Genomic DNA, 22520 nt, shown 5'->3' on the forward strand with positions numbered 1-22520 from the left:
TTTGTTTGCTGTTAATTGTAATTTTATCTTGACAGATGTATCTTTCTGTGAAGACAGACACTTGCAAGGAAACTGATAGATTAGGAAAGTGACAGGAAAATAGAAAATTACCAGAGTGAAAATTCTAAAACGATGAAACACCAACCTACACCTAAATCTCAATCAAACTCATTTTTCCTACAAACGATGTCATCATGGAGCTATATGCTAATCCCTATGAGAAACTTTATAGAGGTAAATGTGGTAAATTGGCAGACTAAGTTGGTATGAGATCTAAATGAGGTAGCATAGTGCCAAAACTTAGGTCGACCCTACCATCCTTTTTGCTCCCTTTAATTCCCTTTACCTTTCCTAGCTTGTGAGTTCTGACCCAACAGAGACCACCACGTCCATAACATCCCAATATTCTCTTCTTTATGGTGAGAGAAGAGAAACAAGAGACCAACCACATCTACATTCACTCCACACCCTTCTTTCCCCTTTCTCTTAGCCATTCAGTGTGTTAGACCCTCTTAAACTCACTATGACACTGACACTACCTCCTCCAAAATCGCCATTTTTAAAGACCCTTTTCTTCCTCCTCACTCTCTTCCCTAGCTACCTTGCTCTCCCTGATCCTGATGCTGCTGCTTCAGCATCACTTCAGCCTATCACACCACACCCTTCATCAACAGGAACAATCCCTGCATTCCCGGAACAAGCTGATGTTGAAGGGTGCCCTCTTAACCTCTCTGATGAACACTATGAAGGGATAAAGAGTGCATGCGGCTCCAGCAAAAATGCTGCAGATAAGGACCTCCACCGTAGCAGATGCTGTCCGGTGCTTGCTGCCTGGCTCTATTCTGCTTACTCGGTCACTGCCCTTGGTGGTGGAATGCAACACGAACGTGCCTCACAAAGCCATACCACATCCTATGACATGCCCTTGTTGCCTGATGATTCAGAAACATGTGTGAGCGATCTGGGGAAGGCCTTGAAAGTTAGAGGAATCCAGCTTGTCCAGCCTAACGAGACTTGTGATGTGGTGTATTGCTACTGCGGCATTAGGCTCCATCCTTTAACCTGCACCGAATCTTTTTCAGTTACTCCAAGTGGGAGTCTTGTGGTGGATGGAAGTGTTAGAAGATTGGAAAGGGATTGCTTGAGTAGCAGCAACAATGTCAATAAGTTTCCAGGCCTAGGAGGATGCTCCAAGTGCTTGCATAGTCTCTATTCGGTAAGTTTTCAGCTTCTTCCTTCGTATTTTGTTTTGGCCAGTGTTCTTTCTTTAGCATTGTTTGTTTTAGAAGCGATGGATAGATCTTACATCTCTGAATATGATGAAACCTATCAAGGTTTCATCTCACTTAACTCTTTCATCTTCAGGCTCGATGATTGGGAAAGTGTTTTTCTTTTTTTGCCTTCCTTTACTTCGGATAGTGATTATTGGCACTCTGCTTTACGCGCCTTTCGATCAGTGTAGCTCACGAAAGTTTACAGAAACATTATTAGTGCACTGTGTCCACTTTAGTAATTTGAGAGTTACTGATATGAATTTTGGTCAAATGATTCGAATGTCTTGAAATCATGTGTACCCATAATGGATTAAGCACATGTGATGTCCCTATATTGTCTTCAAAATGAACAGAAGTTTTTACATTCTTGCTGTCAAGACATTTGTTCTACTAGCATTTAGCATTAAAACTAGTTATGTCGTGTAAAACAAGTTCTTGTTCACGAGAAAAGTGTTATTTCTTAAAAGCAAGACCCATTGCAATGAATTTAGTGTTCTTGTTCTTGTCACGGACCATTAATGATGTTTTAAGCGTAGAGACACGGTTGTACGTTCAGTTCATTATTTTTTTTCCCGTCACATGCGGCTACCTAGTAAATTGACTGCGATGAGTAAAACTGAGATCTGATTCTCCAGCTGATTCTTCTGAAGCTTTCACAAATTGCCTGACACATTTTCTGCTTAATTCATAGATATTGGCATTAGCTGATATAATAATATCTGCAGCCATATTTGGACTTATCGTTCCTGCTTCTGATTTGATTTAGCAGTCTGCTAAAATGATGTCTCTTTGTGCCTATTTTTCCACGTATAAAAATCCATGCATTGCTTCCGAATCTTAAATTCATCCTTTAAAAAACTTGGCCTTCATTTAAGAAGTTCTGAATATTGTTCAGTGTTGTTGCTTCCCTAAAAACAAATGAATCATAGCACAATGTCCCACCATTATAATCTTCAAACAGAATCCCATGTTTCAAAACCACACCTTTCTAAGCTAAACAATAAGTTGGTTGATACTTCTACCATGAGCTATTTTTGTAATGGATAGCTAGCATTGATGTGCAGCTTTGACCTTTGTTTTAGGAGTGGATGTTACACCAATATAATAAAAGAGTGTATAACTTAACAAGCCTTTGGTTGTACGCAGCTTAGAAAGAAGTCTTCAAATTCAAGCAAGTCAGAAGATAGGACCACCAAGATCCATAACAAAGACTGTGAACTAATGGGTCTAACATGGCTTCTGGCAAAGAATCGAACAGCTTACATTCACACAGTTTCTGGGGTTCTTCGAGCTCTGATGTTGAGCAACGAAGGGTCTGACCCACAATCATGCACTCTAAACAGTGATGGAATGCCTCTTGCCGTTGATTCATCTGAAATGTCAGATGAATCTCCATCAAGCTACCTCCAAGCACCGATTTTTCTCTCTTTGTTACTCCTTGGAGTGCATTATTTCAGTGTACATGGCATTTGTAAATCTGGATCCGTGCTCTGTGCTTAGGAGTGTAATTTTTTTTCAATTGGGTTGATGTGTTTGATAGAAAATTGAGATGATTTGATGTTGGTGGGACTGGATTGGCATGTGCTAATAGCGACCTGTGGTTGGTTTTGGAGGGACAAAAATGGATGTAGCTGCATTGGGTGTTGCGGTGGCATTATTTTTAGACAGTTGTATGTATGCTTCACGGGCGATTTATCATTCCATCACCATCTTCATCTCTTGTCAATTCTCTCTGCTTTCTTGTCTCGATTATACCAGGGATAAATAACCATGCACAGATTTAATTTAATAAAGATAAAAAATCATATTTAAAAATATTAAACATTTTAGAAAATACTATTTCAAGTTCATGAAAAATCTTATCTTGATTTCAAAATGCATAATTTATGTAATTGAGGTCTTTCAGCATAATGTCGAGGTATTGGCATAAAGGTGAAGGGTATTTTTGTCCTACGAAATAAACAACGGAGTCCAAAACAATATCGTACACTCGTTATAAATATCATGTCGGCAATATGATATCCGTAATTAAGCTTTCTATTTTTACAGTTGTATGTGTTGGGAAGTAGATTTAAATTACATCATTTAAAATAATTATTAAAATTGCGATTCACTTAAAGAAGAATATATATTTTGTATAAAGTTAATTTTAGTTTATCAGCTGCTTTATGTTGTGGAGTTAAATTTTTTTATTTTTGATTAGATTAAATACTTTCAGAATTAACATTTACCACATGTATATATGTGCTTTCCAAAGCTCTCTTGATGGGTTAGTTAAAGACAAATTGTCATAATTTATGGACCAATTAGGGTTAGTCAATTTAAAAGAGGAATTCTATGAAAAAATGGAATTCCAAATAATATATATATCTATATATTTATTTATTTATTTCAACAGCAAAAGTTAAGAACGAATGTCAAATTAAAAAAACTATGTTCCACGAAAACCAACATTCGCTTTAAGTTTATTAGTTGATGTGTTATGTGGTAGTCTAAGAATTACAATGGGTTATGTAGGGAATTTCTTTCTGCACTCCCATGTTTTCTTCTTACACCTACCTCTATATTTTTTAAATTCCAATATACACCTGTTGCAATTAATAGAATAAAGTGAAAGATTTTGTGCTCTAATTATAGTTCTGGACTGGACAACGTAGATTTGCAGTCTGAAACAAGTGTTTTAGAATATATTTTCAGATATAGAAATGACTTCTAAAATACATATTTTGAAAAAACTTTCTTGTATATTTTAATATAATTTTGAGTTTAAAATGTATTTTCGACTCTGGAAATATTTTTTAAAATAGTCATTTTAAAATATAAAATAATTCCAGAGTTGGAAATTACTTCCTAATTCAGAAGTATATCTTTTAAAATTGATTAAAAAGATTCTCTTGTAAGAAATTGCAGCATTGAAACAAGAACTAGAATGAAGCTAAGTGTGCTAAAGCAAAATTTAATGAAAGAATATTTTCAGTCTTTACTTTAAAGCCTACTCTACAAACATAAAGTTGTAGAAGTTATAGGTCATATTTGCTGTATCAAATTTCATTCCAACTTTTGGTACAAGAATAAAAACTAACATAATGTATTTCTTTTTGTAAGATTATCAGTACCATAACTTCATAACCTTTTAATCTGACTACTCAGTTCTATCAATTTTCTAGAATTTCAACACCTAACCCCTCCATCCAAAGACCATTATTAGAAACTTTCTCATACATCAAATTTAAATAAAAAGGGGAAAAAAAAGTTGAAGTACATTGTCCAATAACAGTACGAATGATAGACACAACAGTGAGAATACAAAATAATGATAGATAGATGAATTTTTAATTCTTTCATTTATTATCGCTTTTATTGGAATTCAAGACCAAACAGATATGAAAGTGCACAAACAGTGAAATTATAAATACAAATCCAGAAGCTGCAAAGCTTAACACATGAATCAAGGATGAAGAAATTGCACATATAACTGGTAATTCCTAAACAGAGCAATGAAAACAGAACATAAATAAATCTTATTTTCTGTTTTATAATAGGACTGTCAGAGAAGAACTCATACGAGGTTTTCTACCACAACTTTTTGAATTATTCATTCCTATAACTTGTTAGATCTGTAATTTGATTAACATTAAAAAAAACGTGTTATATAACCTGAGATACCTGTTCATCACACATATAAGTCATAAAAACAATGTAGTTTTTTCATAGATACATATATGGATTGCAAGAATGTGAATACCTTTTTTTCCTTTTTCACATTTGCAATTCCATTTTGATTTGGTTGTAGATGATTTCAGAAAATTGTTACTGGAGGAAGCAACAAGATAAGCAGGATCAGAAGACAATGATTACATGAAGAAAGTGACTGAGAGTAATATTATTATGGTAGGAAAGTCATCAAGAACAAACAGGGCACAAGATCAAGCCATTTTCATTGCAATGGAGACACTTAACAACAAATACTCTTCCCCCTTCCTTAACAACACTCTTGCAACTGCCATTACAGTTGAAGCAAGGCAAGAACCTCATGTCCCCGCAACCCTCACAAACAGCACCAACCTTCTTCTTCGGCAACCCCTTAAGCAGTTCTCCGAGAAGACCATCTTCGGCGACCTTCAGCATTTCCTCGGCGCCACCGATGTAGAGGCCCTTCACGAACACTCTCGGAGGAACCATCGCTTCTCTCTGCTTCCCCTTCAGCAACCCTCTCAGCTCCTCCCGGAACCCGCTGTCCATCGACACGTCACGCTCGCAGATAGCCACGCCCAGGGCCTCGAACGCCGCGCGCACCGAGTTGCACGCCTCGAACGTTTTCCGCACGCCGCGCAACGTCGTCGTGTAGATCACCACGCGGTTTTCCCCGCTCGGGGGACATATTCGCTCGAACCGGTTCGATGGCGTTGGAGCGGGTTTGGTGGGAGTGGGGATGTTAGGGTTGGAGTTTTCTTTGGAAAAGCGGAAGCTTTCGGTGTCGAGACCGGACATGAGTTCCCATGAGTTGATGATCTCGGGTTCGGATCGGAAGGGTCTTGGTTCGGACCAAAGGGACTTGGGTTCGGAGTTTGGTTCGGAGGGGAAAAGAGAGGCTAGGGTGAAACGTGAAGGAGGCGTAGAAGGGGTGGTGGTGTGCGGTGGGTCGAGGGTGAGAAGGCCGTAGGTGGTGGAGGTGAGGGAGACGATGTGGTGGCCCAAGGCGGAGGAACCCAGTTGGGTGAATTCTTCGTCTTGGTTGAGAAGATTGGAAGAAACGCAACCCATCACTCTCTCTCTCTCTCTCTTCTGTCTGAGGTTTTTGAATTTTGGTGGAATGAACTGAAACTGAAGAAAGTGAAGAAAAAGAAATGTTAGTATAGTTTCTCCGTTTTGCAGTGATGATTGTTTATTCTTTTGAGCATTAAATTTTGTGTGCTTTTCTTCAATTTCGTTTCTTACTCTGTGGATTCAATTTTCAAATGCCGTGGGTCCCACCGAACTCGAGCGCTAAAAATTTGATGGCATGACATGGGAAAAGGAGCTTTTCTTATTTAAACTCCTCGTTCCCTCCATCATATTTTTCTTATCATTCTTCTTCTCCTTACCATAGATTTTTAAATGAATCATTTCATTTCTTGGGAATGAAATAGAGAATATAAACTTAAGTAAAATTATTTTTTTTCATAATCAAATTTAATTTATACAAAATAAATATCAAATTTATGCTGGTTGAGGTCAATTACTAAACAATTAGACTAATTAAGGTCAAATAACCGAATTATAATATTAAGACTAAAATGTCGATATAAAAATTTAAGTTAAGATGTTGATATCAAATAATCAACCGAATGAATGAGACTGAATGGTTAATTAAATGGTTGATATGATGTTGACTAATGTCTTTACTAATATATTATTTGTCATATTCTTTATGGTTATTATAGGGTTAAAATAAATGTTTGTTTTGTTTTACGATAGATGTAAAAATGTTTCGGTATGACCTAATTAAGTGTTGTCGATTCTTGATTAGTTTTGTTTTACGTCACTTTTATCTATTTTGACTCCAGGGTCTCTCATTCGTCAAATACTATTTGGATGATACTTAGAGGAGATATTTTGATGCTAAAATAACGGCAACTGAACAAAATGATATTAAATACAATGATGCATATGTAGTCGTTGTGAGCTTTTACTTTTATGTTGATCTAATCACGACTAAATCATATTATAACCGTTATTAGTTTGTTGATTCATAATTATCATTGACTAAGTGTTAATCTAACGTATTTTAAAGTCGATTAATTATCATTGACTAAGTGTTAATCTAACGTTTATTTTAAAATCGATTGATCAGAATAACCAGTCAAAAGTGATCTACCTATAATCATTCAAATACCTCTTAGATGATCTATACAATAGAAAATATAAAATTAATAAAATTACTTTTTTCAAAATCAGATTTAATTTATACAAAATAAATATCGAATTTATGATTGAATTACTCAAACACACGAACATAATCTATTAAAACATAACATGGATGGGCTACACAGACCCTGCAAACGCAAATTAAAGAGTAAGTTATGTAAAATAACGCATCATGGTCCTGAAATAATAATCAAATAAGGACTTATGTCTCATTCATACGCTAAAAGCTGTCATAAATTTTCCTCAAACATAACAACGTTAAACTAGAAAACAACCTTAAAATCCAAAATATATGATTCCTGGTTATTTAAAATACAATCACTATATAGTATGACACAAAAACAATGCGCGGGAAGTTTAACTTGAGACAGTTACACAGCAGCAACTTTCAACTTCAACGACCCTCTAATTTTCCGAAACCCCATTTGAAAGAGAAGGACTCCCACACCGTGAAATGCACCAAAGCCATCTCTACCCACATGCGCAATGGCCACTGCGACTTGGCTCTCCGAGTCTTCAACTCCATGCCGATTCGAAACTCTGTCTCCTACAACGCCATGATATCGGGGTACTTGAGGAACGCAGAGTTCTCACTTGCAAGGAACCTGTTTGATAGAATGCCCCACAAAGACCTGTTTTCCTGGAATCTAATGCTTACTGGCTACGTCAGGAACCGCAGACTCCGTGATGCTCGCGTGTTGTTTGATTCAATGCCCGAAAAGGATGTTGTTTCCTGGAATGCCATGCTGTCTGGGTATGTCCGGAGTGGGCACGCTGATGAGGCAAGGGAAGTTTTTGATGAGATGCCTCACAAGAATTCCATCTCGTGGAATGGGTTGCTTGCAGCATATGTTCGGAGTGGGAGACTCGAAGAGGCCAGTAACTTGTTTGAGTCCAAGTCAGACTGGGAATTGATTTCTTGGAATTGTTTGATGGGTGGGTATGTGAAGAGAAACATGTTAGGCGAAGCTAGGCTTCTTTTTGATCAAATGCCTATTAGGGACGTAGTTTCCTGGAATACCATGATTTCAGGTTATGCACAGGATGGAGATTTGTCGCAGGCTAGGAGATTGTTTGCGGAGTCTCCAGTAAGGGATGTTTTCACGTGGGCGGCAATGGTGTATGCCTATGTGCAGAATGGAATGTTGGATGAAGCGAGGACAGTTTTCGATGAAATGCCACAGAGAACAGAGATGTCGTACAATACAATGATTGCTGGTTATGTACAATACAAGAGAATGGACATGGCAAGAAAATTGTTTGAGGCGATGCCTTTTCCAAATATAGGTTCATGGAATATCATGATAAGCTGTTATTGTCAGGAGGGTGATGTAGCACAGGCAAGGAACTTGTTTGATGGGATGCCTGAGCATGATTCTGTATCTTGGGCAGCTATTATTGCTGGTTATGCTCAGAATGGTCACCATGAAGAAGCTATGAACATGCTTGTGGAGATGAAACGAGATGGAGAAGGTTTAAATAGATCTACCTTTTGTTGTGCGCTGAGCACATGTGCTGATATAGCTGCTTTGGAGTTAGGGAAACAAGTTCATGGGCAGTTGGTGAAGACAGGGTATGAGAACGGCTGTTTAGTGGGGAATGCACTTGTTGGAATGTATTGTAAATGTGGCTGCATAGATGAAGCTTATGAAGTGTTTCAAGGAATACAACATAAAGATATCGTCTCATGGAACACAATGTTATCTGGTTATGCTAGGCATGGATTTGGCAGGCTGGCTTTAAGAGTATTTGAGTCGATGATCACAGCAGGGGTTAAACCTGATGAGATTACCATGGTAAACATATTTTATGAACTTCTTATGCATGGATAATTGTCCCTTATCTAATTGTTTTTTGCAAAAACTTGTCATTACTGCTTACTTTTCACTTAATTATTTTTAACTTACACAGGTTTATAAATAAATTTTCTGATAAATTTTTAGGGTTTAATACTTAATACAGTTTCAGCTAATTAATAGTTGCTTGGGTTGCTTCTTGTTTTGTATACAAAGACGATTATCATAATCATAAAGAACTAGCAAACCAATTATGAATGAGTCATTAATTTTAGTGTTTTATCTATAATGCCTTAGCTTGCCTTTTGACCCTATTCTACAAGAAAAATCATTTCGTTTCTTCTAATAATATTACAGGTTGGCGTGCTGTCAGCTTGCAGTCATAATGGCTTGACAGACAGGGGTATTGAATATTTTCATTCTATGGATAAGGATTATGGTGTAACACCAAATTCAAAACATTATACTTGCATGATCGATCTTCTTGGTAGAGCAGGTCGTCTGGAAGAAGCACAGAACTTAATCAGAAACATGCCTTTCGAGCCAGATGTTGCAATCTGGGGAGCTCTATTAGGTGCAAGCCGAATTCGTGGCAATATGGAACTGAGTGAGAAGGCTGCTGAGATGGTTTTCAAGATGGAACCTAATAACTCGGCCACGTATGTTCTTCTTTCAAATTTATATGCAGCTTCAAAAAGATGGGTCGATGTTAGGAAAATTAGAATGAAAATGAGGGAAGTTGGTGTTCATAAAACACCAGGGTATAGTTGGGTTGAGATACATAACAAGATTCATACATTCACAGCTGGGGATTGTTTTCACCCAGAGAAGCGTAGAATATATGCCTTCTTAGAAGAGTTAGATTTAAAAATGAAACAAGAAGGGTATGTTCCTGCAACAAAATTGGTCTTGCACAATGTGGAAGAGGAGGAGAAGAAGCATATGCTAAAGTATCACAGTGAGAAATTAGCTGTAGCATTTGGAATTCTGACTATTCCGGCTGGTAGACCAATACGTGTCATGAAAAACTTGCGAGTCTGTGAAGACTGCCATAATGCCATCAAACACATATCCAAGATTGTTGGAAGGTTGATAATCGTAAGGGATTCTCATCGATTTCACCACTTCAGTGTGGGTAATTGTTCTTGTGGGGATTATTGGTGACAGTGTGAAATATGACGAAAATTAACCTAATTATAAGTATAAATTGTAGCCTCCCTTGAATTGAATAAATATAAAATATTTCCAACATATATATAATTAATATATCATGATATAATAATTTATTATTATATATTAAGATATTATGATATAATTATTGATTTTCTAATACATCAAAATGTTATATTTGATTATATTCCAGTAATATAATATATTTAAATATATATGAATAATCATGCTATAAAATTTTTATAAATACATTATTTCATCAGAGAAATTTCAAATACACTCACTACTTAATCTCAACATATATTATCATTATTCAGATATTTTTGCTAATATAACAGGTTTTCTTTTAATGTAGAAATTTAAAAGAATTATGTATATACCGTGGAAAAGTTCGATCGAAGAACTGGATGATCCAACTCTTGTTTTCTAACTTTTATCAATTTTTTGAGTTGGAAAACAGAAAAGTTCTGAACAGATAAGTGATCGGTATGTTGATGTTTGAACAAGTTGATGCATGGTGAAGACGAAGCATAATAGCTGGACTGGGTAGTTAGTATGGTAGCTCATGAAGACTTTCAATACAATGCACACCAACTATACCTATGTTGTGAGGCACTTGCGTATGTGTAATTCACGTTATCTTTCTACGAATAGTTTTTGGAGTAAAAGACGAAGCAGAAGCAGCAAGTCTTCATCAATCACCACCAACTCCGTCAAAGTCAAAGACCCTGACATTTTGACATGGAACAAGGCCATATCTTCCCACATGCGCAATGGTCGCTGCGACTCTGCTCTCCGAGTCTTCAACTCCATGCCTTGCCGCAGCTCTGTCTCCTACAACGCCATGATATCTGGGTACTTGAGGAACGCAAAGTTCTCCCTCGCAAGAGAACTGTTTGATAAAATGCCTGAGAGGGACTTGTTTTCCTGGAATGTTATGCTCACTGGATATGTCAGGAACCGCAGGCTCGGAGAAGCTCGCAAGTTGTTTGACCTTATGCCTGAAAAGGATGTTTGTTCCTGGAATGCCATGTTGTCTGGGTATGCCCAGAATGGGTTTGTTGATGAGGCAAGGGAGGTTTTTAATAGGATGCCTCATAGGAATTCAATCTCCTGGAATGGGCTGCTTGCCGCTTATGTTCACAACGGGAGACTTGAGGAGGCACGGAAATTGTTTGAGTCCCAATCGAACTGGGAATTGATTTCTTGGAATTGTTTGATGGGTGGGTATGTGAAGAGAAACTTGTTGGGTGATGCTAGGCTGATTTTTGACCGAATGCCTGTTAGGGATGCCATCTCCTGGAATACTATGATTTCTGGTTATGCCCAGGTTGGAGATTTGTCTCAGGCTAAGAGGTTGTTCCATGCATCTCCGGTGCGGGACGTGTTCACGTGGACGGCAATGGTTTCTGGATATGTGCAGAACGGAATGTTGGATGAAGCAAGAAAGTATTTTGATGAGATGCCTGTAAAAAATGAAATTTCATACAATGCTATGCTTGCGGGATATGTGCAAGACAAGAAAATGGACATTGCAAGGCAGTTGTTTGAGGCAATGCCTTGTCGCAATATAAGTTCATGGAATACCATGATTACTGGCTATTGTCAGAATGGTGGTATAACTCAAGCTAAAAAGTTGTTTGACGTGATGCCTCAGCGTGATTGTGTATCTTGGGCTGCTATCATTACTGGCTATGCTCAGAATGAACACTTTGAGGAGGCTCTTAACATGTTTGTGGAGATGAAACGAGATGGGGAAAATTCCAATAGGTCTACCTTTAGTTGTGCTTTGAGCACATGTGCTGATATTGCTGCCTTGGAGTTAGGGAAACAAGTTCACGGGCAGGTGGTGAAGGCAGGATTTGAGACTGGGTGTTTTGTGGGAAATGCGCTTCTTGGGATGTATTTTAAATGTGGCAGCACAGATGAAGCTAATAATGTGTTTGAAGGAATAGAGGAGAAAGATGTCGTCTCTTGGAACACAATGATAGCCGGTTATGCTAGGCATGGATTTGGTGGACAGGCTTTAATATTATTCGAATCAATGAAGAAAACAGGTGTTAAACCTGATGAGATTACAATGGTATACATTCTATACATTCCATAAGCATTTAGATTTTTCATTTACAGCTTGTTGTTTGCATCTGTTTCTGTCAATTTATCCAGTTGGGTAGAAATTTGAACGGGTACCGTCAGTACTTAATATTTTATCCAGTTTGGTTTCTAGGAGGTATAAGCTTGGAAAGTTTGAATCGGAAAGGTTTAGGCCGGAATTAGATTGGGCATTGGGAAGATTTCGAATTCCCTTGGACCTTTCGTTTTTCTATTTGCTTGTACTCATCTCTCATACTCCAGAACCTGCTATCTCTCTTGATACGGAAATAATCTTGTTTGTTTCTATAAATCAGTAATGTCATGCCTTCGCTAACCCTTTTCCGTTTATTCTTCTTCTAATTATGTTTCAGGTGGGTGTTTTATCTGCATGTAGTCATTCTGGCTTGATAGACAGGGGAACTGAATACTTTTATACAATGAATAGGGATTACAGTGTAACACCAAGTTCAAAACATTATACTTGCATGATTGATCTTCTTGGAAGAGCTGGCCGCCTGGAAGAAGCAGAGAACTTAATGAGAAAAATGCCTTTTGAGCCCGGTGCTGCATCATGGGGAGCTCTATTAGGGGCAAGCCGGATTCATGGTAATATTGAACTAGGTGAGAAGGCTGCTGAGATGGTTTTTAAGATGGAACCTCACAACTCAGGGATGTATGTCCTTCTTTCAAATCTATATGCGGCTTCTGGTAGGTGGGTTGATGTTGGCAAGATGAGATCAAGAATGAAGGAAGTTGGCGTGCAGAAGGTAACTGGGTATAGTTGGGTTGAGGTACAAAACAAGATTCATACGTTCGCAGTTGGGGATTGTTTCCACCCAGAAAAGGATAGAATATATGCCTTCTTAGAAGAGCTAGATTTGGAAATGAAGCGCGAGGGGTATGTTTCTTCAACAAAATTGGTTTTGCATGATGTGGAAGAGGAAGAAAAGGAGCACATGCTCAGATATCATAGTGAGAAATTGGCTGTAGCATTTGGAATCCTGACTATTCCTGCTGGCAGACCAATACGAGTCATAAAAAACTTACGAGTTTGTCAAGACTGTCACAATGCCATCAAGCACATATCCAAGATCGTTGGAAGATTGATTATTTTAAGGGATTCTAACCGGTTTCACCACTTCAATGATGGTATTTGTTCCTGTGGGGATTATTGGTAAAAATGGACAGATATGGTGAAAATTAACTTAAAGAATAGACACTCTTTGGACGTATTTTTGTGATTGAAGAAGTGCTGAAGCAATGTGAAGCACATTTATGTCTGTCTTGATCCACTCGAATGCATAAAACTGACAACAAGGGTGATCAGATAATCTGAATTACAAGGGCCTTACTCAGAATCACAAAGTATGATCATCTGATGGAAGTTGGAATGTGGAAGTTAGAATTATATCCCAGAAAAGTTAATCAAATTGCATGACATGCAAAGAATAAATGCAAAGAAAAGTTAATCAAATAATTCTGAATGCAGTTCACAGAATTATTTGGCAACGTGGGGATGAACTGGTACCCGATAAATCTCAACCCCCAACTAGCATGATATCAGCTACCAACTGACATTATTGACGTACGCTGAATGCTGTTCACAGTATTTTCTTGACCTTATTGACGTCACCTCATGGCTGCTAAGGAGTTAAGAGGTGGGACATGAAGGAAGAGTGATAATAAGTTAACTTTCAATCTATCCTCAAAACACTACTCAATTCTTATTTGTATTTATTTGTACAATACAATTTTTAAGTATACAATTAATTTTTGTTATACTCTTTTGGACTTGCTTTTCATGCACTTATTATAAAATCTGATGATAAATTATTCAAATGTTGAAAGTTTTTTTGTTAAAGTAGAATTATTGAAATATTATCAGCATGCTTTGAATGGAATCTTATAGCGTGATCTACTTGAGTTTTCAACCAATCATGGTCCATTTTAATTGGTCAATGACTAATTTTAATATTTATTTATCACAGAATTTCACGAATAGTTAATAATGATAAATTGCATGCCTATCTAGACCATTGTTAGATGAAGTGCATCCTTCGGTTGCTTGTCTTCCCTTTCAATCCCAAGTGGTGATTTGACCCTTGATGAAGAAACATCGCAATGGTTGACAATGGATGTAATGTAATCTATTTTACTCTAATTATTACAGTGGACCTACATTACTTGCTGCCACTTGACATGTTAGCCCAATAAAGTGCAAGCAATAGGCCTAAATTATTAGGCAAACAGTTAATATCTTTAATCAAAGTTAACAAACTTCAACTGCACACCCTACAGTAAACTGCAGAGTTTTCTTTTTCTCTAACATTATTTGCTTTCGATCTGTTTCAAATTAATAGGCATAAAACATGAGTGAGTAGTATACACTGCGTTTGCCGTACACAATAAATAAATGGTTACAACAGTAACACAAACAAAATGGCATTTGATGACTAACGAGCTGAGTCCTAAAGCGAGCTTCTTCTAGCACTAACAGTGCTTCAAACCACCATCACCACCTCTCTCTCATTGTGCAAAGAATCAGAGCATGGAAGAAGGTAAGAAGCAACACCAAAATCAAAATCAAGCGTGGAGGGCAGCAACATCTGTCACATCATCCATCGTCTCATCATTTATCTCCTTAATTGCCTCTTGCTAATGCAAAACAAATACACAATTACATCAATATATTTTATTAACAACACAAATTGCAACCAATTATTCCATATATTTCAAAATCTCTAACTATGAGGAAACCATTGAAGTCCAAAACCATGAGGTTCCAATTCTAAAGTGAAGAATTTGTTCACATGTGTGTGGTTACTAAAGAATGGTTAGAATCTCATGTTTTTAAACCATATAACAATTTCTCTTTTAATAAAGCCATGCACTTGTGAAAAGATAGAGTAAGAAACTACCTCTGGATCTTTATTTTGTTTCACAACTACACACTTAGAAGCACTAATGCTCGCACTTTTTAACAAGCTACGCGCACTGTAGTTCGATCTGGAGGTTCCATTTTGAGAACCTGTCACATCAGACCCTGGAGGACTCTGTAGATTTGATCCACTTGGATTTTCAATATCGTTGTCTTGTTTCTTTTCAATATCCTTGGGAGCACAAACTCTCTCTCTGCATAAAGTGAAATTGCATATAACTCTCACAGTACCATAGAAAAGGTTCACAGACTTGTCTGCCAAACTCATCTTAGAACAGACACTAATAAACTGGACCCAAGATTAAAATCCATGAGTAATAACAAATATGAAACCAATGAAATCTCCAAAAGAACAAGACATAGACTGTTTGTCGTGCAAGTTGACAATCCAGTATTTGAACATGTTGGACAAGTTTGAACCAAATATTTAACCAAGACTAACCTAGGTAAGGAGGCATGCTGTCTCTGCAATGGAGAGCTTCGTTCACCATTCCCATAATGCTCCTCAAGATGTGCAAACTGTCTCTTGAACCGATCAACCCCACTATGCAAAAATATAACATAGAATTACCAACTAATAACCAAAACAATGACAGCTTAAATTTCAAAGAACCTCACATTCCATGTTAGAGTTCTTAGATGACATACAGAACGTAAATGGAAAATTAGACGTCAGAAATGCTGTATTCAGCATAAAATTTAACTCTAAGAATTAGCATCAACAACATTATATTCAAAAGGAAATGAGATTTTGGAAGTATTTGACAAAAAGTAAAAAATAACATCGCAGCAACAACAACAATACAAGGAGGGGTTCCTGTCAACAGTTATAAAATTAGGTGTCACTACACGTTATACAGTAAAAGTTTGCTTAGTATCTTATTTAGTATCGAAGAACTACTGTTTGTCCCTTGTGACAGAACTATAAACAGTGCTTTGGATATTAATTGTAGCACATCTACCTTGGATACATGAAGCTAGTTTGATCTCCACCACGAAGATGTTCTTGCAGCATTTGGGGATGATACTCCAAAATCTGTTGAAAAATTTAAAGAATTATTATCACAGGACAAAAAAAAGAGTAGAACACAATTGATTGAAGCAGGAGTTATATAAATGTTCTACGATCATACCTCTCGATAAATCAACTCTCTGACATCATCTTTGGTCAATTTTCTTCTCTCAAATTCAAACTCAAGTTTTGAAATGGGTTGAGTGCATGGTTCACGGTCTATGTTCGCCAAACCAATGAAGTAAGGATCAGCTAGTGCCTGGTATCACAAGCATAGAGAAATAATGAAATATCGTCATAGGTGATTATCAATGAAATTTCCCCTTTGGGATAGGATACCAACCTCTTCAGCTGATGGACGGTCTTTAGGATCAAATGCAAGTAGCCGTTCCAGTAGCCGGAGAGCCAATGGATCTGCATTTGGAAATTTGTGGGATAGTGGAATTGGTTGCTTTTTTCTCATGCTGTTGAGATACCTTTTGGCCTTTTCATTTCGAATCTGCAAAATTAAGATTAAAAGTTTATATACTTAAAGGATATTGTATACAATGGAGAAAGCCATAAACCATGTCACAACACAAGCCTGCCCTACTGATTTCAGAAAACTTCAAATTAGATTTTTATATACTAACCCTTGCAATGGACTCTGGAGGAGGAGTGCCAAGCAAATCAGTCATGAGATCCAATTGGTGCACAACATTTTTTCCAGGAAACAATGGCTTCCCAGTGAGCATTTCTGCAAATATGCATCCAATGCTCCATATATCAATTGCAGGAGTGTACTGCAAAAGACAAGGATTTTATAATTGGAAGCTTATTTCAACACACCAAGCATGTTCAATAGCTTATATTGTATACCACCCAAGAAAATATGTTGTTAAAAGAAAATTAGAAGCTTACCTTGGAAAAAAAAGAACCACATAATTCAGGTGCACGGTACCACCGAGTTGCAACATAATCCTTATTCAAAGTAGAAAAAAAAAAGTCAGCCACAGGTTTGGGGATAAACCTAAATTGCAATTTACAGTTTCCACCACTCTTAAAAGTCAGAAAGAACATAATTGATAAATGTAACAGTTCAACATGGCCACACAATAGTTTGCTACTCACAGTCCAGAATATAGCTGATGGAGCATCATTGAATGAAACTCGAGCAAGCCCAAAATCGCATATTTTTAGTTTGCAGTCAGCGTTAGCAAGAATATTTTTTGGCTTCAGATCACGGTGAAACACGTTCGCTGCAAGAAAACGCTACACTAGTTTAAAACCACTATCCGAAAGAAGTAAGTAAGCTAGTTCTAACAAGGATATGATACCTGTATGAATATATTTCAGGCCCCTTAGAAGTTGGTACAAGAAAAATTGATGGTGCTCGGGGGTAAGATCATCATTGGCCTTGATTACTTGATGGAGATCAGATTCCATCAACTCAAACACTACATAGATATCCCTGAACTCTCTCCGGGAAGGAGGAAGCATAATATGCTTAATTTCCACAATATCAGGATGTCTAAGCAACCGCAAGAGCTTAATTTCTCTAAGGATCCGTGTGGCATCGGATACATGCTCAAAAACATCACTAATTTTCTTGATTGCAACCCTTTCACCCGTGTGAGTATCAACGGCAGAACCCACAACACCATAACTTCCTTTTCCAACAACCTCTTGGATCTGGTATTGACTCGCCTCTCCATACTCAGTAAAAAACTCTGACTCTTGAGCACCCTGATTGATAACCATAAACCATAAGAAGCATAACTTGAAGACTATAACTTATTAAACGTGCGAAATACAGAAAAAAAAAATATCAGGAAAGAACACAATATTCACACAAACTAACAATGTCATGAAATTCGGTACTTTATCTCCATAAGCAGAACACAACCCATACAACTATTTTTTTTTTTTTTATTTCTAACGGGTTTCCTGCATCCAGGAAATCTTGTCCCGATGATATCACATGTTAAACGTGTATATTTCTTTCTCAACAGGGATTCAAATCTTGTCTCATCTTGATCCAAGAAATCAATCATTTTTGGTTCGTACACCCTCATCTAACCAGTACTTTAAGAAAAGAGGCCGGGAAAGGAATTAATCAATATCATGCCAAACTATGCCTCTTCTCTTTTGCATCAGGTAATTACTGAAATCTTGTCACAGAGAGAGAGAGAGAGAGAGAGAGAGAGAGAGAGAGACAAAAGGGTACGACCAAATTGATCCGGCAAACGTTAAGACAAAAACAGCAATCACACAAGAAGATAAAACGGGTGGATTGGAAAAAAATAAAAAGCGAAACTTGAGCAATACCCAATAAAAGAAGTGAAACAGAAAATGAAAAGACAAGAGAAAAAAGATGGCACTAAGAAAAAAGAGGAGATGGGGGCGATGAAAAAGAGAACCTTTTTGTGATGATCCATAGAAGATGGTCTGAAGGGGATTTGTGCGGGAACTTTGATGGGCTTCAAGGTAGAGAAATCGAAATCAGGGTCAAGAAGGTGTTCGTGGTTGGGAATGGAAGCCAACTGCGCGCGCAAATCTCTCACGTAGACGCGGCTATTGTTGGCATTGTTTTGGTTTTCAGCAGAGCTCGAAGCGCGTCGTTGAAACAATCTTCGAATCCCTTCCACGAGCGTTCCTCCACCACCCATGTATATCAGTACATAGATTATTACCGCTTCACTCTTTCTTTGATCGCCTTTGACTCAATGCAACGCCCCACACACTCTCCTCTGTGGGTTTCTCCTTCTCTCTGCTTCCGACCAAACCAACCCCCTTTTATTTATTATTTTTTTTGTTATCTCTGTTACGTTTTTTAATCTTATTCTTCAACGCCCCTGCTTTCCTTTTCGGTTTCTCCCCCTCCTCTTTTTTACGAAAATACACTTTTTTATTATTATTATTTATTAATTTATCTTTTTTCTCTCTTTTTCAATCCATCACCGTTCACACACACACCATGATTGGCCGGTGTAATACCTAACAGAGAGAAAGATCGCAGCTTTTGCTTCGGACAGAGATGTGAGATAATTAAACGTATGCTGTCTTCGAGAGACAGAGATCATAGGAGTGTCTTACATGGTTTTGGCATGTGTGTTAACGTGGTAATTGCTTACTTGCCTTTGAGAACAAGGTTGAATGTTGCAATGACGTGACGTGTGAATGAGGTGTTAGGGACAAAGGATTGGGATTAGGACTGGATTTTGTTCACAAATTGATTATTGCGTACTCGGATCTTTCTTAATCATTGTTAGCCAAAAATTTCTTTTACATTCTCGTAATTAAGAAGATAATAAGTACTGAAATAATGGAATGTTTCGAATTATAATAAAAATATGCTACTAATATTAAACATTTTATACTACTTGTTTTCTTTTAATAAAACTATTGTGCTTTGTCTAGACATTTAACTCAAATTAAAGTGTTTTGAACTTTGTGTGAGTCGATTTAATTTGATTTTTTTATTTTAGGTGGATTTTTTATTTGATTTAAGGCGGTTATTTTTTATTTTATAAATTGATATGATTTTCGACTCAAGTGATTTAGATTAATTATGAATTTAAGTTCATTATTATATTAGATTTAATCACTGGATTTTTGGTTTCGGTCTAAGTTTTAGTCTATTTCAATTCATTCTAAGTTTCAATCATAATTGTCTCATATTGACTTATGACCTATGTCGACCTGTTTTCAATATCGATCAAAATCAATTCGTCACAACCTTCGTCCTCGACTGACTTGTCTCAAACTCTGGTTAAAATTAACTTGTCTCAACCTTTGATCAAGCCAACTCAGTTAGTTCTTCCACTTGAGTCATTTTTTTCTCAGCTTGAGGATTAACCTTTAAATTATACGTACTAGTCAACTTTTCTTGACCTTCGTCCTAAATCGACTCATCTTCATAGTTGAGTTGTTTTAATCTTTAAACAAAATCAAATTGTCTCAACCTTTAATCAAAGTTAATTATTGTCGATCTTTAATTAGAGCAACCGGTTTTTCCTTCTTACTAGGATCGATTAGTTTCAATCTTTGATCAGAACTAACTAGTATTAATTTTTAGTCGATATAGGTTTGGACAGACCTTTTAATCGAATCGATTTGGCTTGACTCTCATTCTAATAAACCTGGTTCGAATCAATATAATTAAATCTTTTGTTGTTTTAACCTATGATTGAAAACTAGTGAAATCGACCATGATTGAGAATTAAATGAGTTGGTTTAAATTAAAAATTTAAACAAAATAACTCAAACTAAAAGATTATTCAAATCAATATAACTCAAAAATTAAATCAAGATTTTTTAGATAAAATTTATCTTAAAAGATAAATTATTTTTCTTTATGAAAAATATTGAAATTTCAAATTCTTCTATCCAGATAAACTATCTAAAAAACAAAATAAAATCTAAAATAAATCATTTAAGTAATATATATTTCCATTTTATTAGAATTCTTAAAATCCCTAACCGAACACAATATTATTTTATTTTATATAATGATATAGATTATAGCTCCATTTTGTCATGAAGTACTATGTGATGCTTTTATTCACTTTTATTTTGTTTATTTAAAGCACTTTGAATTATTTTTTCATTTAAAATATTCAAATTAATGTGTAAACAATAATCCCTCCCTGTCATACATTTAATTTTCAAATTAATCTTCAACTGTGACCAAATAATTTATCATTATTAAAACTTGATTTAAAGTATTAATTAAAGTTTTCTAATAAAAAATTATTGGGGATAAATATCTTTTGCACTTATGACACAGTTACAATCATTAAACTAAATGAATTTAACTATTCATTTGTTGAATTTAATCATACATTTAATCTTTCCATTTCACTTTGCTATTATTTTCTTCTTTCTATCATGTGATTATTATTAATTTTTTTCATAATTTGGCTGTAAAATCCACTGCTATTTAATGCAAAAGGGGATCTGATGAGGTGAACACTGATCATTTTAATTCACATAATTATTCCTAGTATATTAAAATATAAATAAATTGCATGCTGTAAATATATATATACACTAAATCACAGCTAGAATATATATTAAATTTAAACAAAAAGAATGTCAAAGAGAGAATAAAATTTAAATAATAAAAGAAATGCATTAGGTGACCATATAACATGATTGACAGGTAGTGTTTGGTATAAAAATTGAATAAATGAAGTTATTTTATTGAACACATTTCTGATAAGTCCAATCCAATTTTGAAACGAATTGCCATAAAGATTCATAATGCACACTAATCCACGTGAAACTGAGAAAAAGTGATTTTTTTTCAAATAAATTAAGGTTTTATGTTATTTATTCTAGATGTAGATGATGAATGATTATCTTACCTAATATTTTTGTAAAAGTTATTAAAAAATGATTTTATTATTGTAAAATTAACTTTTATATGTTAGGAGAATTCTGAAAATTACGAAAATTAACTTGTAAAAGTTTTTTTGCACACCTCATATCTTCCATCTCCACCCCTGTACAATTCTTCAGCCCAATATTAAACTTGTTCTAAGCCAGCAAAATAATTTTAATTTCAATTTTCTTAAATACACAAACCAAAAATATAGGAAATACAAGAAAAAAAAGCCCAAATGAAGTCCAAATATCAACTTTTAATCAAATTTATCCATTATGAATTGAAAGAAAATGCTAAACAATGACTAAAATAGTATGATTTGTGAATGCTGTCACCTCACCCATGTATAAAAAAGTAATAAACTAATAAGCTAAAGATGAAAAATTTTTATGATAACCAAATTTAAATTTAAAAACAATTGTTACTTTAATATCATGGGGAAAAAGGAAAAAGTTGTTCACATTTTATAATATTTTAATCATATAAGTATATTAGTAATAAAGATCAAAATTATTAGTTTGAAAATTTTGAGTTTGAGATTATAAATCATAGAGTTGATTACGAGTGAGATTGGGATGAGGAAAATTGGATTGTGAGTGATAAGATAGGAAAAGACATTCAACAAGTGAATAAAACTGGTCAAAACCATGATGTATAATTTGGATTAAGGTTGAAGTAGGATGTCAAAAATTGCATTAGGAAAAATCATAGCTAGGAAATAGAAATTATACAACTAAGATATAGGAATATTAGAGAAAAAAAAACAAATAATTGTAGTATTCCAATTATTATAATGGTCAATCTTACCAATAACTTTTTTTTTCTTGTTTGTCGTATGGGTCATATGTTTTTGTTGTTTATAACGTTGTATCATGTGTCATGTTATTTATGCAACAAATATTCTGTCATTGGTTGCACAGAAATATTACACAATTTATAATTACATTGATTGTAAATTGAA

The 22520-nt window shown here is 35.7% G+C and overlaps 5 protein-coding genes across 6 annotated transcripts; 3 read left to right on the plus strand and 2 right to left on the minus strand.

Annotated features, from left to right (window-relative positions):
• Window positions 1-342: 342 nt before the first annotated feature.
• LOC106775188 (uncharacterized GPI-anchored protein At4g28100) lies at window positions 343-3000 on the plus strand. The gene is made up of 2 exons (XM_014662271.2): window positions 343-1216; window positions 2421-3000. Exons 1-2 carry the CDS (start codon window positions 524-526, stop codon window positions 2772-2774), a joined length of 1047 nt encoding a protein of 348 aa, XP_014517757.1. The 5' UTR covers window positions 343-523; the 3' UTR covers window positions 2775-3000.
• Window positions 3001-5128: 2128 nt separating this feature from the next.
• On the minus strand, window positions 5129-6164 carry LOC106766513 (uncharacterized protein At5g39865). Its single transcript, XM_014651238.2, has one exon. The coding sequence runs from the start codon at window positions 6036-6038 to the stop codon at window positions 5178-5180; it is 861 nt and encodes a 286-aa protein (XP_014506724.1). The 5' UTR covers window positions 6039-6164; the 3' UTR covers window positions 5129-5177.
• A 1241-nt stretch (window positions 6165-7405) lies between these two features.
• On the plus strand, window positions 7406-10594 carry LOC106756170 (pentatricopeptide repeat-containing protein At4g02750). 2 transcript variants are annotated; one of them, XM_022782208.1, is made up of 3 exons: window positions 7406-8977; window positions 9335-10075; window positions 10503-10594. In XM_022782208.1, exons 1-3 carry the CDS (start codon window positions 7526-7528, stop codon window positions 10575-10577), a joined length of 2268 nt encoding a protein of 755 aa, XP_022637929.1. In that variant the 5' UTR covers window positions 7406-7525; the 3' UTR covers window positions 10578-10594. The 2 variants fall into 2 exon arrangements, with proteins under 2 accessions (XP_022637929.1, XP_014493960.1); XM_014638474.2 differs by lacking the exon at window positions 10503-10594 and having other exon boundaries at window positions 9335-10221.
• On the plus strand, window positions 10595-14042 carry LOC106766584 (pentatricopeptide repeat-containing protein At4g02750). The gene is made up of 2 exons (XM_014651307.2): window positions 10595-12230; window positions 12613-14042. Exons 1-2 carry the CDS (start codon window positions 10713-10715, stop codon window positions 13417-13419), a joined length of 2325 nt encoding a protein of 774 aa, XP_014506793.1. The 5' UTR covers window positions 10595-10712; the 3' UTR covers window positions 13420-14042.
• A 449-nt stretch (window positions 14043-14491) lies between these two features.
• LOC106773600 (mitogen-activated protein kinase 9) lies at window positions 14492-19207 on the minus strand. The gene is made up of 11 exons (XM_014660321.2): window positions 18591-19207; window positions 17508-17916; window positions 17302-17429; window positions 17092-17151; window positions 16824-16973; window positions 16535-16690; window positions 16313-16450; window positions 16142-16215; window positions 15622-15723; window positions 15160-15373; window positions 14492-14896 (listed from the first exon to the last, which is right to left on the minus strand). The coding sequence occupies exons 1-11, from the start codon at window positions 18837-18839 to the stop codon at window positions 14825-14827; spliced, it is 1752 nt and encodes a 583-aa protein (XP_014515807.1). The 5' UTR covers window positions 18840-19207; the 3' UTR covers window positions 14492-14824.
• Window positions 19208-22520: the final 3313 nt, after the last annotated feature.

This window comes from Vigna radiata, chromosome 1 (assembly GCF_000741045.1).
Source record: "Vigna radiata var. radiata cultivar VC1973A chromosome 1, Vradiata_ver6, whole genome shotgun sequence".
Taxonomy (NCBI): Eukaryota; Viridiplantae; Streptophyta; class Magnoliopsida; order Fabales; family Fabaceae; genus Vigna; species Vigna radiata.